This window comes from Akebia trifoliata, chromosome 8 (assembly GCF_017979445.1).
Source record: "Akebia trifoliata isolate Shusen 1 chromosome 8, ASM1797944v1, whole genome shotgun sequence".
Lineage (NCBI taxonomy): Eukaryota > Viridiplantae > Streptophyta > Magnoliopsida > Ranunculales > Lardizabalaceae > Akebia > Akebia trifoliata.
In genome coordinates this window covers 2,394,593-2,411,152 of record NC_141382.1, presented here as the reverse complement: position 1 = coordinate 2,411,152, position 16,560 = coordinate 2,394,593, and the positions used below count along the sequence as shown (strand labels likewise).

The 16,560-nt window shown below is 34.9% G+C and overlaps 2 protein-coding genes and 1 pseudogene across 2 annotated transcripts; all 3 read right to left on the bottom strand.

The window, feature by feature from the left end:
• Window positions 1-2,015: 2,015 nt before the first annotated feature.
• Window positions 2,016-4,341, bottom strand: LOC147395412 (zinc finger protein CO3-like). Its single transcript, XM_086451189.1, has 3 exons — window positions 3,976-4,341; window positions 2,911-3,084; window positions 2,016-2,829 (listed from the first exon to the last, which is right to left on the bottom strand). The coding sequence occupies exons 1-3, from the start codon at window positions 4,285-4,287 to the stop codon at window positions 2,635-2,637; spliced, it is 681 nt and encodes a 226-aa protein (XP_086307315.1). The 5' UTR covers window positions 4,288-4,341; the 3' UTR covers window positions 2,016-2,634.
• A 5,336-nt stretch (window positions 4,342-9,677) lies between these two features.
• Window positions 9,678-10,861, bottom strand: LOC147395411 (chitinase 2-like). Its single transcript, XM_086450959.1, has one exon. The coding sequence runs from the start codon at window positions 10,745-10,747 to the stop codon at window positions 9,833-9,835; it is 915 nt and encodes a 304-aa protein (XP_086307085.1). The 5' UTR covers window positions 10,748-10,861; the 3' UTR covers window positions 9,678-9,832.
• A 2,026-nt stretch (window positions 10,862-12,887) lies between these two features.
• On the bottom strand, window positions 12,888-16,180 carry LOC147395410 (chitinase 2 pseudogene; annotated as a pseudogene).
• Between the last annotated feature and the right edge of the window lie 380 nt (window positions 16,181-16,560).

The window sequence follows — 16,560 nt, the reverse complement described above, 5'->3', positions numbered from 1 at the left end:
CATGTTTTTGATGCCAAAAGGTGACATTGTAAGATTTGAAATCTTACTAAGTAAAGTTAGACTTAATAAAAAAAAATCTAAAAAGAAAAAAATTATAACAATTTGAATAAATTAAAGAGTTTAAACAGATTTTTCATGGTGTACTCAAACAAATGGAAAAGGATTTGTTGGTTCATCATTTGCTTGAATTATTAATTATTATTAGAATGAGATAAATAAATAAAAAAATTCATTGGTGATTCCTATCCAATGAATAATGAATTATAGTGTTTTTGACTTGAAAATTAGTTTTGAAAAGTAACAGAAAAGTGTTTATAAAAAGCCATTATTAATAAAGGCCCGATGAATAATTTTCTAGCAATCAAACATGTCCTTAATATAATCAAAGTCCTTTTGGTAAAAGACTAGAAAATTGCAACTACACCTCCCTGAAATCACATTGTTTAGTTTTCAAAATGAATAAGAATCGAATCAAGTGTCTCGTTCCTAACTTAGGTCAGGTGGCACCCCATTTTATGCCATGTGGCATTTTTGGTGACCCACTAACGAAATGGATATGTGGTCCATCCTTTGGTGACTGGTGATGTGCATCCATTGTTAATAGCATTATTTTTAAGAATGACCTCTAACCGTTGGATTTCATTTTTTTTTTTCAAGAGATTCGATTTAGTAGATAAATTATCAAACACTATGATTTTTTGGCACGTAGGTTCACCAAGAGATGGATCACATATCCATATGGTTAGTGAGTCCCAAAAAATGGCATTTGCTATAAAATGGAACGCTACTTGACCTTGGTTAGGGATGGGACACCTAACTGGATCCCTACCCTTTCAAAATGATAAAGATGTCCGTTAGGAGTTGTGCCACAATGATCTCGAGATGGGACCTTATATTGCACATCTTGATGTGAGAGTGTATGATGTGAAGTCTAATCCTAAGCTCACTTTAGCATTATTCATCCATTAATCTTCAAAATCACCTTTAATTAATGAGTTGTGTTGAAGTGGCCTCACGATTGATCTTATTTGGCACTTTCATGGCAAGAGTGCACAAAACCATAGATGCTTTTCATTGTATCTCGATGAGAAACATTTATAGTTCGTACACACCTCCACATAAGGAAAGTGTAAAATGAGATAAATCTTTGAGGTCACTTCAGTGCTATTCTAAATTAATTTTAGATACTTGTTAGTTTGCACTTGCCACATTCTAGTATAAGATTAATTAAAAAATAATCTAAAAATCTTTGAATTTTTACTCAAAGTTAATTAAGATGATGTTGATGGTTATAATGATCACGGTAATGGTGATTATGATAATAGTGATGATGATGTTAATGAAACTATTGTATATGGTAACCGCATGCACCATAGAGATCATCAAATAAAGATCAAGAGAAATAAGAAATTATTTTTGGGATCTTTCCGAATTAGTTCCTACACAAGTTTAAGGATCTCATCATTTCCATAAAATGAGAAGAGATCATCTAAAGAAAATCATTACCCTTACAACAAGCTAAAATATTCTTATAAGTGAGTTCATACATTTGAAAATTTCCAGGGGTGAATTATCATTTCATGACTTGAATTTGATGAATTTAGTTCATTTTAATTACCAAAATGTGAATAGTAATGAATTTGGAGGTTTTAAAGTGACTATTTGGCAGGTTTAAAGTGACTATCTCGCTAAAAATAGCGAGACCTACGAGATAGTTATTTTAAATCTGCAAAATTATCATTTTAAAAAGCACTTGATAAACATAAATTACAATTTATGGGGATTAAAGAATACCTTGTTTTTAGAGATTAAGGCGAGGGACTAGGCTCAAGATTCCCTAAATGATAAGAATAATACTGAAGTGACCTCAAGATTGGACTTGGCATCACACACCCTGACATGAAAGTGTATGAGAACCATAAATGCTTTTCCTCCATATACACGTGAAAAAGCATCTATGGTTCATATCCACTTTCACGACAAGATGTACGATATGAGATCCAATCTTGAGGTCGGTCCAACAAGACTCAAATGGTAATTATGTTTGGGAGTCTGCCTATTAAAAGACTTCTCTTTAAAATGAGGGGCACTTCATACTCAGAAAATTATTTAAAAAAGAAAAAAGAAAAATAAAATTCCCAGCAAGAATGATTAAGATCATGCCATCGTTGACAAATGTCTAGGAATTCAATTATTCCTCGATACATCTAAAATACAAGCCTTCCAACCTTTGAAAAATGGGTCAAGAATAGTATACACAACGCAACAATCAAAATTCTTGTCTGGGGCAAAGGGAATGACCCTATTAAAATCAAATATATTACCTCCACATGCACCTACTAATCGTACGCCATTGACATATGTTCTTCTCAATCTTTTGAATAATATGGGAGTGACTTTAAAATTCACATTGATTCATTGCTGAGATGGATGTGTGTACGGAACCATAGATGCTTTTCACTTGTAACTCGAGTGCGATCAAAGAAGAAATTGAAGATTGGTTGCTCTCATGATGGAATTGCAGCTATGCCCTACATTTTAATATTTTTTCTTTTGGTGCGTCTTTATTCTTGTTTGGCATTAAATATAGAATATTTTGGTGTGGTCATATAAATTATCATATTTAATCATTTGTTATTGGGTGGGGTTAACAGAGGAGATTGATAGAGAGAAGGCATCAAGTAAATTGATCCAAGCATCATCGTCATCATCTTCACCCATCTGCCTCATCCATTGAGCTTGTTGAGATCTCTCATTTATTTCTTCATTCCTCACAAACCTTCCTCTAATTCGGGTTCGACTATCAGCCAATTTCTTCCTACATTCATACTGCATCATCAACACAAGTTATATGTAAATTACATGTAAAAAATCAAAATCAAAATCAAAATATGAGTAATTTGTCCCTACCATGATCTTCTTATTGAAATTCCTCCGCTTTCTCTTGCTTCTATATCTCTCGATTCTTTCTTTTCGTTCTTCTGCACTATAATGGCCGACTCTAATCGTGCCGTAAATGTTACACTTCTCACGTAACAATGATTGGTCCTTCAATCCACGACCATCTTGCACCAAATTAATTGTCTAATAATAATATAAAAAAATTTTTATCATTCAAAATAAATAAATAAACATGGGATGAGATATTTGCCAAGATGATTTTTTAGGCTAATGATAAAATGACTCGAGTATTTGTAATCATTTGACATGGCAAGTGCATAGAACCTTAGACTTTTTTCCTTGTGTATCCCCAAAAAAGAGATCTATGATAAATCGGGTACAATTCGACTATGACTTTTAGAGTCAAAAAATAAAAATGAATAATGCTAGTTATAATGACATCAGGGGCTGGAACCTCATACCGCACTTCTTGATGTGAAAGTGTTTGAGAACCATGGATGCTTTTCATATACACTTTCATGTCAAGAAGTGCGATATGAGGTTCTAACTTGAGGTCACTTCAGCACGATTCTATAAAAATTGTCTTGTTTACTCAAAGAATAATGATTTTCTAAGTAGAAAGTCTTCACTCCGTAAATGCTTAACTGGCGTGGCACAGATACCGAACCATAGATCTTTTTTCCTCGTGACACACAGCGGAACATTCCCATAAATGTGTGCAGTTACTTATCCCGAGGAAAAAGATCTAAGATTCCATGTCCATGCCACATCAGCCGAGTGAAGACTTTCTAATTAAGAAATCAGCACCCTCACTCGAAACTTGGTCAAGTTGAGTCTACTCCTTATGGCATCTGATTATGTTTTTGGGTGCCATAAGATGAGCTCAACAACCCTTAACAAGATTTGAAATCTTACTAAGTTAGTAAGACTAGACTTAGTCTTAAAATTGCGGTTATTTGTAAGTCAATAGGGTGACATGTGGCATACGAAGAACGCATGAAGTTGGATAGCTACCCAACACCCAGAAATAAAGTATGAAGAAATAACCCAAGAAATTGTTTCGGCAGTTAGCACCTGTAACTCAGAAACGCTAACGGCCCGTCTCATCGGGTTGATGGTCCCCAACTCAAAAATCTTGAGACCGGATTCATGGAGATACGGAAAATTGGGATGATTAAACTCGTTTACGTAAAGCGAGTTATAACTCGTGCTCCTCTGAATTAAACTCGGCCCTGGGACGTAACAACTTGGAGATCCATAACTGCTGCTACCGTTGCTGCTGCTCTCACCAATCTCTGATTTCAGCGCCGCGAGAGCTTCCCCAGCTGAGTCGAACTCGTTTGGGCCGATGAAATCGGGGACAAATGGATCGCCGTATTCGTACATGGGACTTGAATGTTGGGAGGTGTTTTTGGCTTTGCCCACAGCGGCAGAACCCTCAGCTTTTTAAAGTACGTGGAAAGCTGGACTCGCACGTGAACCATGACGTCATCTTTGAGTGAACGTTGACTATATGACAATGATTTCAACGGTTACACGTTTCGAAGGTCCAGTTGCTTCTCTAACAGTTAAAATAACGGTAACGGAGTGACTTTATGTTAATGTGGCCTGTGGTCGTCTGTTCATATTTATATATTTAGATATATCCTCCTTGTTATGCTGATATTTGACAGGCCCCTCTAATTGTTCTAATCCATGACATGCCCCTGGATATTCTCCCATAGAGTATAGACTATAAAGTATTGACTTGTGAAAGAAAATTACCTAAATACCATCATTTTCAACCTTTTAGTGCAAACACCCTTGATTTTTCGTCTTAAATCTAGTCATCTTAACTCTATTTCAACTATGATGGTGAATTATTTCTATTCTACTCAACCTTATCTTCAATCCATCCTTGCAATCTCATTTTATAGGCTCTTGTAGAAAATCTTTGATTTTTCTAAGCATAATCCATTGTCATCTATTTCTCCACAAATCATATCTTTCTCTTAAGGATTGAAGTTTATAAATTCTTCTAAGTTATTTTCACTCCATTAAGAAGACTAATGTCAAGGGGGCATGTCATCCGTGCAAAATGTCCAAGGGTATCTTAAATATTCATCAAAATGTTGATGGGTACCCAAAAAAAATAAAAAAGTACAAATATTGAAGATGACATATTTTAAGGAGAAAAATCTAGGATTTTTAGAGGTAAAAAATGAATGCATTTAAGTCATCCCTAGTAGCATAGATGGGGATGTTGAGATTGATGAATGAAAAGATTAGTAAAGATAAAATGAATGCATCTTGACAATATAGGAACAAATTCAATAGATAATAAAAAGTATAAAAAAAATTCAATGTAGATGGCATGGGCACATTCAACAAATTCCAATTAACACCCAACTTTCTAGGAATATACAAGTGAAGATTCTAAAAAGTTGAAAGAAAAGTCCAAAAGTAAGTGAATTGAGATTATGAAAATCGATAAGAACATACTTTTAATAACACAAGGTATTATTGTGAAGATATAATAAGACTTTAATGATGATGATGATGAGGGAAGAAGAGGAGAAGGGTATGTAATTAATTTTGGAACACATGGGGGTCTCTCAAATATTCACCAAAATGTGGAGGGGTGTGTCTAACTCACACTTAGTGCCCTGTCCTTACATGTCTAAATCACATTACTTGCAATGGGTTGATAACTTATAACTCTCATACTAGTTGACCTATCAATGAGAATAAAAGGGATAATAATGTAGATTGTGTGGTTTGTGAGACCACTTGAATGAGAAACATCACAAGATTTGACTCAGAGATGGGTACCTTCTAATGTTAGGCAAAGCTTCAGTTAAAGGTATATATAGTTGAATCAAGATAACACGACTCCCCCACATGGCATACTCAATGACTCCTTTTGATGTGACATGTGCTAGAATTGTAGATTTATATTTCTCGGGATACACAATTATACTTTTTATAGGGATGTGCATTTGTGTATCTCAAGGAGTACACATCTATGATTCTCGCATGTCACATTAGGAGAGTCAATTAAGTATGTCATGTGAGGAGTCATTTTATCCTTGCTCTATATAGTTTTAGAAAGAATTGTGATAGTCTGACCACTCGTGGCACACTCAATCGATTCTCCTAATATGACAAGTTGTAGATCTGTACTTCTCAAGATACCCAACTACACTTCCCTAGAAGAAAGTGTATCCCAAGGAAATTGTGTATCCTGAGGCATACAAATCTACAACTCTTGAACTTGTCATGTCAGGAGAGTTGATTGAGTTTGTCACGTAGGTTCGTCAGATTATCATGACTCTTCTGGAAAAGTAGATTCCTCTTGTATCAAGTTGGAGTCAAAAGCTAAAAAAATTGATATACACTAAGGAAAATGTATCTAAATTCAAGAGCATGGTTCAAAACTTGAGTTAAAAAAGAAATATTGTGCTGTTGACTATAGAAGATTTAGTGGTAGTCAAATCAGATTGATGTTTAAGTTAGGAGAAAATCTCTTCAAGAGATATTAGTGAGTATAAGATCTTGACTTTCTAATGTCTGCCACGTGTCATTTTAATGTACTCAATCATGGTCAATTTCAACCAATGGGCTTTTATGTATCAATTCCTAGAACTAAGACAGGGTTTTTTTATTCACCCCCTAATTATTGGGTTGAAATCTATGCTACCTAATTTGTGGTTCACTCGGTTCGAATTTGGGACTGCAGTTCGAATTTTGGTTTGCAATTCATGGTTCGTCAATCGAGAATGAACCCGATTCGTAGGGGTAGACAGAGATGAGAACATTTGAAGGTTGGAGTGATGAGCAAGGGTAAAAAAGAGGTAAAGTTGGTAAATTTTGGGGAGAAAAATAAAGATTTTTTATATTTAGAAGTTGAAGATGAGGATATTTGATCATTTTTCATTAATTTATTCACAAAGACCAGGGTCAAAGGGGCTTATAATCAATTTTAACTTTTAGTGGAATATCTCAATTTTATTAACATGTGGAGGGGTGAAAAACAATTAAGTAAAATGATGTAATTCAACCAGGTTCAATGCACTTGACGAACACAGAGCAAGTCGTACTTCGAATTGGTTCGGTTGGAACCAATTCGTGGTTCAAGATCTCATTAGCGAATTAAGTAACCCAGGATGAAATTGCAACACACCTGACTATTTTCATTTATTTGTGTCCTCTCCTTTGACTTGAGTCAATATCATAATGCATAATGTAATTCTATGATGACAGTAAACCTGTTTTAAAAATGTGATTTTGAATATGCGACATTCTTATTGGTTCACGTGTATTAAAACATCTCTACATAGATAAAAATAAGGGTATTTTTTTTTTACGAATTTGGATTCCTTTGATACACATGGATCAATGAGAATGTGGGATCTCCAAAAACAAATTCTATTTTTAATGGGATCACTAACCAGATTATCCCGATTTATCCTAGAGGATATATGTATCATTGGGATACATATTTTATCCCAAGAATTGGATTATGTGTTTTGTTAATTTTTTTTTTTAACAAAATGGGTTGGATCGTTGCAATAAGAAATCCAAAGGTCGAGATAAATCCTTTGATTTAGTGTATTAATGATTGGGATTATGTATTTTTTCACGAATCGTTTTTCATGAATAAATACAAAGCACATTAGAAAGTATAATTTGAGTTCAATCCTTTCATACATCAAATGACACTCCTTTCGGCCCATCATCGTTGTCCCACCTTTAGATTATACAGAATATATCAATCTGATTTGTGATTTTTAACCATGAAGCTTCAATATCTTTTCTCTCACGGGCCTTATGTAGATTAGTTATAAGTTAACGATGAAAATATAATTGAAAAATGATTTTCTAACTGGAAAATTTTTACTCTGTCAATGCTCGACTGACGTGGTATGAACACAGAAACATAGATCTTGTTTCTCGGGATGCACAACTACACATCTTTTATAAGAATGTACATTTGTGTATCCTGAGGAACATGATCTATAGTTCCATGTCTATGCCACGTCAATCGAGTAATGATGGAGTGAAGATTTTCTAGTTAAAAAATAAGCACTCAAATATATTTGAATGAATCACCAATAAGATAAAAAGGTTGATTGGGTCTTTGCAACTTACCAATATTATATTATGTGGGACATATGAGCCTATCTTACTAGCCGACCTACTCTTAAAGGATTGGCTCTATGTGCCCAAGTGAACCCTTTTGAATTAGTGGTCAAAATCAAATTATAAAGAGGAATTGTTCACTTGAAATAAGTCAGCTTTGATTGGACGTTAATAGTAGTCAGAAACAACTTAAAACATCAAATGTATAGTTAAGGCCTAAAATGGGTCGACCTTTGGTGATTAAAATCGAATTTAATTATTTTGAATCTTTGGAGTAGATCCGAATAAAAAAAATGGATCGAACATGGTCTAGTGTTTCTTAAACAGACTTAGTTATGGGTTGTATACAAATGTATCCCTAGATTTGTTCGGATCTGAATATATATATTGATTTCAAAAGTATATAAAAGGGTTTATTATTTGCAATTTGTATGCTATATAGTTAGATCTTAATTTTAATTAGTATAATTCAATTATTTGCAATTTGTAATTCCCGGGTTGTTTTTAACACTGCTATAAGGGTAACTAATAGGAACGGTAGGTTGGACGCAAAAATCTACGACGCGTCTTGAGATTTGAAATGTGTCTTTGATCTTCATCTCACCACGATTTGAATTCTTTAAGTATCAGAGGTATACGTGATAAAGTACTTTGACACTCAAGTTACTCAAAATTCAAAATTGTAGGAGGAATTCTAGGTTGTTAACTTGCTTTCCTCTCTTACTTCATGTTTTTACTCAATTTGTAAGATTTTTCTTTTTCTAAAAATGATCGAGTTGGTGACAATTTCCCTTAATTTCACCCCCACTCATGCCTAAGTCTTACACACTTCATAACTCTCGCGTAGTGGTGACGGTACCCTGAAATGGCCAAGAACATCCAATAATTCCACAATTGCCTTAGTGACTAGTCCAAGGGTCGTTGTGTTCCGAGCATAAGTGACCTCATTGTTCACCTCTGGGATGTGGATTAAGGAGTCCAATATCAGACTCAGTCTGCATCTACTCCCATTTGAAGACAATTCCAGAATTCTGATCTTCCAACTAGTATCTTGAGGTAGCACATTTATTCCATTTTTTTCTATTCCTCCCGAGTTCTTGGAGTGTTATAATTATTTGCCTTGGAACTTTTGATCTCAAGTACAAAAATGGACCGAGTAATGTGTCCTAAGAGGCATCAGTGAAAAGGAAAATTAAGAAATACCATACGTTGGATGCGTTCGATTGCTTAGAAAATATTTTCTCGATTTCTCGAGAAGTCATTTTCTCAGTTCTGTGGATGTTGAAATTAGAGAGCAACTATTATCTCTTCCAATAGTGCTCCAAAAAATGTGGAACATACGAGGTAGATGGCACATAATCAAGAACACAAAATGCGGACACGAGACTATTGTTTGGATTAAAGCTAATTTGCTCATAGTTGGTTATTACTTCGGTCTTAATTTCAGGGATAGATAGACACAAATAGATGATCTTTGTGACACACAGGAATTGTGCTCTCTCCTAAAATGTTTCGAGGCAGTCTCGGGTCTCCGTGTGAATTTTAGTGATCCCTGTTTGTTCCTCTTGGACAAACAACAATATTTGTATAAAATTGACACCATTGGGACGGTCTGGCAATTGGGCGGTGCCCATAAATCTAGGTGATTATGCTACATGAACACTCGGAGTTGGTTTTATTCTTATAGTGAAGAAGATGAACCCTAAGTTTTACAAGAACACTTACCCATTAACATATAATCTCCTGTAAACACGAAACACATGAACCCCACACATGAAAGAAAGTGAAACATTTACAATGAACATTAGTACTAGTTGCTTGCCAACATCGCTTGTGATTGCTTCTCATAACGAAAACCTTCACCTTTGGAATCATCTGCAGACCAAATGAAGATACCATGAAGTTTTCCCTGACTCCTTAGCCTAGCACAAGCCGTAAAGAAGCCATTATTTGGAGACAACCCACCACTCCCATCACTAATGAAGCTAGCTAAGATCTTACCCCCTCGGTAATTAGAGCTTTGGGCATCAAAATATGTTATAAACTGAGACACACTAGTCCCCTGATCATAAGCATAGAATTGGAAGTTAACGAAGTCTATAAGATGCCCGTATTTCCTCCACAAGGCTTGGTAATGGCTCTGTACTTGGTCATCATCGAAGGGAGCTATAGAAGCAAAGGAGATGACACCATTACGTTTAAGGGTCGTTAAAAGCTGTCCGATGCACTCCGCAAATGTATTGGGATCAGTTTGAAAGTGCTCGTAATCGATGTCGATGCCATCCAAATTGTACTGCTTTATGATCTTTGTGAGTGAAGAAACAGCATTTTGAACCCACGAATTTATCGAAGAAGGGTTGAAGTAAGCGTAGCCTCCCCCAACACTATCACCTCCCAAGCTTAAAGCTACCTTGACATTTGAGTGTTTAGTCTTAATGGAAGAAACTTGAGATGGGCTAAGGTTGTCGGAGTCCCAAAAGATGTTAAAGTTTCCGTCGGTAGGGGAGGGAGAAGATGAGGTGGTGTAGTCGATGGCGAAGGAGAGGATGAAATGGAAATCGACATTGGAGTTGATGGGTACGTCAGAGAATTTGACATTGTTGAACTCTGCTCCAATGTACTCTCTGAAGAGCTTTGAGTTTGTTGGGGCTGCTTGGATTGATAAAAGAGGGATGAGGAGAGTATGAAGAATGAGAAGGGAAATTAGAAACTTTGAGGAATCCATGGTTGTGGTAGAAGGGTAGATTTGTTTTGAAGGCTTGACTTAAATTGGTTCTGAAATATGCATTTATAGACTTTTCTGCTTTGGCTCTATCAGGATAAGTTAGATGGTTGTGTGCCGTTTCAGTAGTTGGTGTTCTTGGGGACCCTTGTTATATCTTATGGATGACCACAGTTTTAAATATATAATAATAATAATAATAATAATAATAAAATTGGGGTATTTTCAAGTATAACAACCCCCCTCCCCCTCCCCCTCCCCCTCCCCTCTAATAATAATAATAATAAAAAAAAAATTGGGGTATTTTCAAGTATACTCCATTTTCAAATAGATCCACTATAAGATCAAATTACCAAAATACCCTCACCTTCAATTTATGGGGAAAATCCCTTGATTCCTAATCTCTCCCAAAAGAAGATCTTGTCGTGTTTATGCCTTGATTTTTGTTGGAGAAAGGGAATGTACATCAAGCCAGTGTTTTTCGCGGATCCAAATTTGCTTTGAATTGATGGGCTTTAGGGGGCGTATTCCTGACCTAAATTTTGGGGTAATTTTTTTTACCCAATTTCGTAATTGTCTTCCCTAGGGTCCAATATGATATTGAAAATCTACTGTTATTTAAGTAAGGATTATAATCATTCTCATACTTGATGAAATGTATTCTACTCGTATCTAGGACTAGGGGTCTGCATTCAAAAATCCCATTGTCATTCACCTCTTCAATGTATCCAAACCCTGATTTTTCTTTCCCAAAACCCATCGTCATTCTTCAACCTCTCAGAAAAATCCTACCTTGTTCTTGAGATTGAAGGAGAGAGAATCTTAAAGTTGACAATGATGGTAAATTATTTTATCTAGAGTTTGAACTTGAAGAGGTTGGTAACAATGGACTGTTGGGAAAATAAAATCAAGGTACTCCCGGGTGAGGGTATTTTGGTCATTCTGTTTGTTTAGGTTTGAGGTAAGAGCATTTTAGTCATTTTATTAGTCTATAATGGAAGATCAAAGTCAAGGGATATAGTTTTAAAACCAAGGGGGTATCTCTAATTTTCACCAAAACCTAGATGAGTAACTCAAAATAACACATTTTCTCTAGGACAACATTTTTGGGGACCTGCATGTAGTTTTGTTTTAGTGTCCAATTATATGTTTCACTTCTTGTTGATTTTGACTCCATATTGTCCATAAGATCATACAGTGCTTCAAAGATCTCACCAATCATTTGATTCGAATAATCCAACTGATAGGATCAGCGGATAAGATTGGAAGGGTAGCTATGCATGCATAATTATTGCTGTATTTGCACTACATTGTAGTATCAGGTTTTGTTTTGATTGTGTTCTTAACGTGGCTTTGATAGTTATAAATTAAAAAAATAAAAATAAACTATAAATTAATAAAAGATCATAGTCGTAGTTGATATGGAACGGTGTTCCTTAGTTGTTTGTCCGGGCAGGCCAGGTCAATTGATTCCCATCCTTTTGACCAATCAAGTATCTTTAATGGGTTTTTTATTTTTTATTTTTTATATTTAAATTAATGAGAGTGAATGTGCCATGTGGATACAATCCTATCCGCCGAATTGATTGACCCGCGTGTCCCAAATCTTTTAGGCCTGCCAATGGATCGGATCAGACTCTAAATCCAATCCAAAAACTTCGGATTTGGTTCGAGGTTTAAGGTAAGAATCTTATTTATTCATATATCAGATCGATTCTAGATCAATCGTGTCACAATCCGATAAAATGTGAGGAAATCAAATGGAATTGTATTTTATATTTTGTTTAAAACTAAGAAGTTCATTTATATTTTGCATATCGAATCTTATTCGATCCAATGCACCCGGTATGATACTTATTGGATCCATTCTCTGATTCATACCCAACTTGATCAAATTATGGCTTATAATTCCGTGCCGATCAACCCCTCTTAGTACTTAATTTTATTTTATAAATTTAGATTTTGGAACCCATCGCGTAAAAATGAAGACGAAGAAGAAGAAACACTAGATTGCAATTTTTTTTTCTTTAAATTTTGAAACAGAATTATTCTTGGATTACACACGCTTGATTCAGATTCCATGGCTACTTGGCCAATTCAGATTATTAATTTACAAACACAATGTATCCTCTTCTTGATACCATCAAACCAAAGCTAACAAGTCTTGAGATTTCTTCTCATACTTAAACCCAAACTTCTTAGACTCATCAGCACACCAAACAAATATACCTCCAAGCTTTCCTCCCCTCATAAGCTCATTACAAGCTTCAAAGAAGCCTTCATTAGGACCTAAACCACCATCACCATTACTAATGAAGCTCGCCAATATCTGACCTCCCCGATAATTTGAAGCTTGTTCTTCGAAAAATCGTACAAACTGCGAGACACTAATCCCCTTTTCATAAGCGTAGAATTGGAAGTTGATGTAATCTATGGCATGCCCATATTTCTTCCACAATGCTAAGTAATGGCTCTGAACGGGCCCATCGTCGTAAGGAGCGATTGAAGCAAAAGATATGGTCCCATTTTTCTTTAAAGCCACTATAAGCTGTCCGATGCACTCGGCGAATGTGTTGGGATCTGATCTAAAATGCTCATAGTCCACATCTATACCATCTATATTATACTCTTCGATCATACTAGTTAGCGAAGAAACAGCGTTATTAACCCAAGAATGGATAGATTTTGGTGCGAAATAGGCTTTTCCATCACCAACACTGTCTCCCCCTAAGCTTACAGCGATCTTGACGTTCTTGTGCTGACCTTTTATGGATGAAATCTCTTTCGAACCGAGATGGTCGGTCATCCAAAAGACGTTGAACATACCATTGGTGGGTGATGGGGAGTCATCATTGGTATAGTCGATGGCGAAGGCGAGGATGAAGTGAAATTCAATGTCAGAGTTAATGGGCACGTCGGATAGCTTGATTGAATTGGATTCCGCCCCGATATACTCTCTAAAGAGGTTGGAATTCGCAGCTATGTGAAACAAAACAAAAAAACAAATACATGAAGATGTAGACTACCCTTTGTGGGGGCATATATGAACAAACTTGAACTAGATAGAATTAATAAGAGGAACAAATAGAAGATGGTTACAAAAAAATTCAAAAATTACATAACATAATATGAAAAATTATTTACAAAAATGGGAGTACATCTTTTTTCATAAATAGCTATTTTTACATATATAGGTAAAGCGGCAAATTAGGTTTTTTTTTTTTAATTTAATTTAATTTAATTTTAAAGTGGTGAAGTCCAACATTGGTCCTAATCAAAGTGTAACCTTTGATCCGTGTATCCATTTGACTATTGTTATATAATATTTTGGGGTAGTTCAGGAAGATCTTTTAATATGTGCTAATGTATTTCGGATTTCTATCAATAGTTTTTATATGTATGTAAGTGTGTATAAATCCATTTTTTTAAATAATTATTTTTATACCTGTCTATATTTGTCATAATGTCCGTACTCATTTTCATTAAACACCCCACAAATCTATATAATAAAACATAACTGAGTTGGTAGAGTTGTGTGTGACACAAAACCTTAATTTACGTGGGATTTATTTTGACCATTTTATTATTTTTTTTCTTTATCTCCTCAACTTTATTTTTATTCCTATAAGTTTATTATATTTTTCCTCTTAATCCTTTTAATATATTTTATTATTTTACATCTTCTACCATTTTAATCTCAAGATTCTTTAATAATACTCTTCCAACTTTATTTTTTCACTTTTAAACCCTTAACTCTCTTATTAAGGTATACTTTTGTAGGACTCATTTCATTTCTTTTACAGTTCACCCCTATAATTTTATTATATTTTCTCTTTTATCCCTTCAATTTTAATTTTTTTAATAATACCTCAAACCCAATTAGACTTGACCCTGCCACCATCTACTTCAATTTTATGTTTTTTGCTTTTACCCCCTTAACCCGAGAGAGGGTGCCCGTGTTGTAGGTACAAGTGAACTCTAGTATTCTATATGGAATAAGACTTTGATGATGATAATTGTACTTCATACTTTTGGGATTGAGGTATGTATAAATTGTAGTATTTCAAAGAGTTTGACTAATCTTACTAAGTTAGTGAGGAAAAAGGCTTATTAAAACTTTTTTCCTCACTATCTTAGTAAGAAAAGGGTCTCTATTTCAAAACTTAGAAACTTGACTCAAATGGAAGTGAGGCCAAGTTTGGCTACACCAACAAGGTCGTTAGGATAAGAGATAAAATGCAGATTTCCTAGAGATCAGTTCTAATGTTCTAGAAAATATTACCCATTTACTTGGGAATTCATAGCATCCCACGGTCATGTTGATGGAATCCATTTTCCTAAAATTAATTAGTCTTTTAGTGGGCACACCTCAAACATAGGTATGGTTTATATATGGGTTTTGTTAACGTGTGTCCTTGGTGCACACATTAAGGTGCATTAAATACTCTTTGGAAATAAGCATTTGAAGGTATTTTTGGTAAGAATTTTTTATAGGGTTTTGAGGACAATTTTGACATGAAAATCAATTCCCTTGATGTATTTAATGCACTTTAACATGTGGGCACATGTTAATAAAGAATCAAGATCTAGAACGATGTCGAAGTGGTAAGATTTGGTTGGTTTTTAAAACACACTGGCCTCTTAAAAAGCCATGCACACAGCCTTATGGGTTTTATATCCAACCAAAACAGGCCATTTAGACACCGTATGTTGCTATAGGAACAGGGCACCGATCGCAATCACCCTATCTATGACATTGCCCTCTACGTTGTGCTGATGTGGCAATATGCAAGAGCCATATATTTCTTGCCTTGTATCTCAAGAAAAAAATCCATGGTACTCTACACACTGCCATGTCAGCACAGTGTCGGAGGATGTCAATTTAGAATGAGGGGTATTTGTGCTTTTCGAAACCAATTGTATTTCTGTGACATTATCAAGTAGGATATTATTATTATTATTATTATTATTATTATCATTATTATTTAAAACTTCTAGGAAGAATGTATAAAGGGTACTTATCTTCTATAAAAGGTTTTAATTAACATACACAAAAACAATCTATAAAATTTTAGTCAAAAATCCCCTTAAAACCTTAAAAAAACATCATTTCGACTCAGAGACAAGTCACTTCGATTCCTACTTTTTTGGATGGATAAGTTAGACTTGAATCCATGACCTCAAAGTTGCGTTACAATATGTCAAAGTAAGCTATGGGTCTAAGCCCAACTTGATCCCTATTGAGCTCATCGTCGACTCTTCGAGTAGCTAAAGGCAGAGTACTTCGGCCAATTCTACTCAAAACCCTGTTAACTGGGTTAACTCGAGTCCGATTAAAGTGCACTAGGAATGTGGAAAAGTAGAAATTCACTTACCATTGCAAGCTGAGAAAAGGAGAACAAGAAGAGTGGCAGAAATAATATTGTTGGGCTCCATAGTTGGTGATTAGTTATCAAAGTTTGAGTGAAGTTCATAAGTTGGAGCAGATTTATATAATAAGTAGAAGCAAACATCTCTAATTTCGCCATCATACAGTTGGGTTCCCTCGTTATAACAGTTGGAGGTTCCATCAACTTTCTTTAACATATATCATAGTTCTAAAATTTGACGAGTCACCTCGAAACTCGATCAATTATACTGTCCCGATAAAAAATCAAGATGAGTTGGTTCAGCAAGTTCATTCTAACACAAATTCTTAATTTATTATTTATTTTTTATTAGGAAAACGAGATTAGTGACTAGTAATTAATAGGCGAAGTTGGGTTATGAATGAAATTCATTAACTTTGAACTTGCCGAATTACATTTAATAATTGG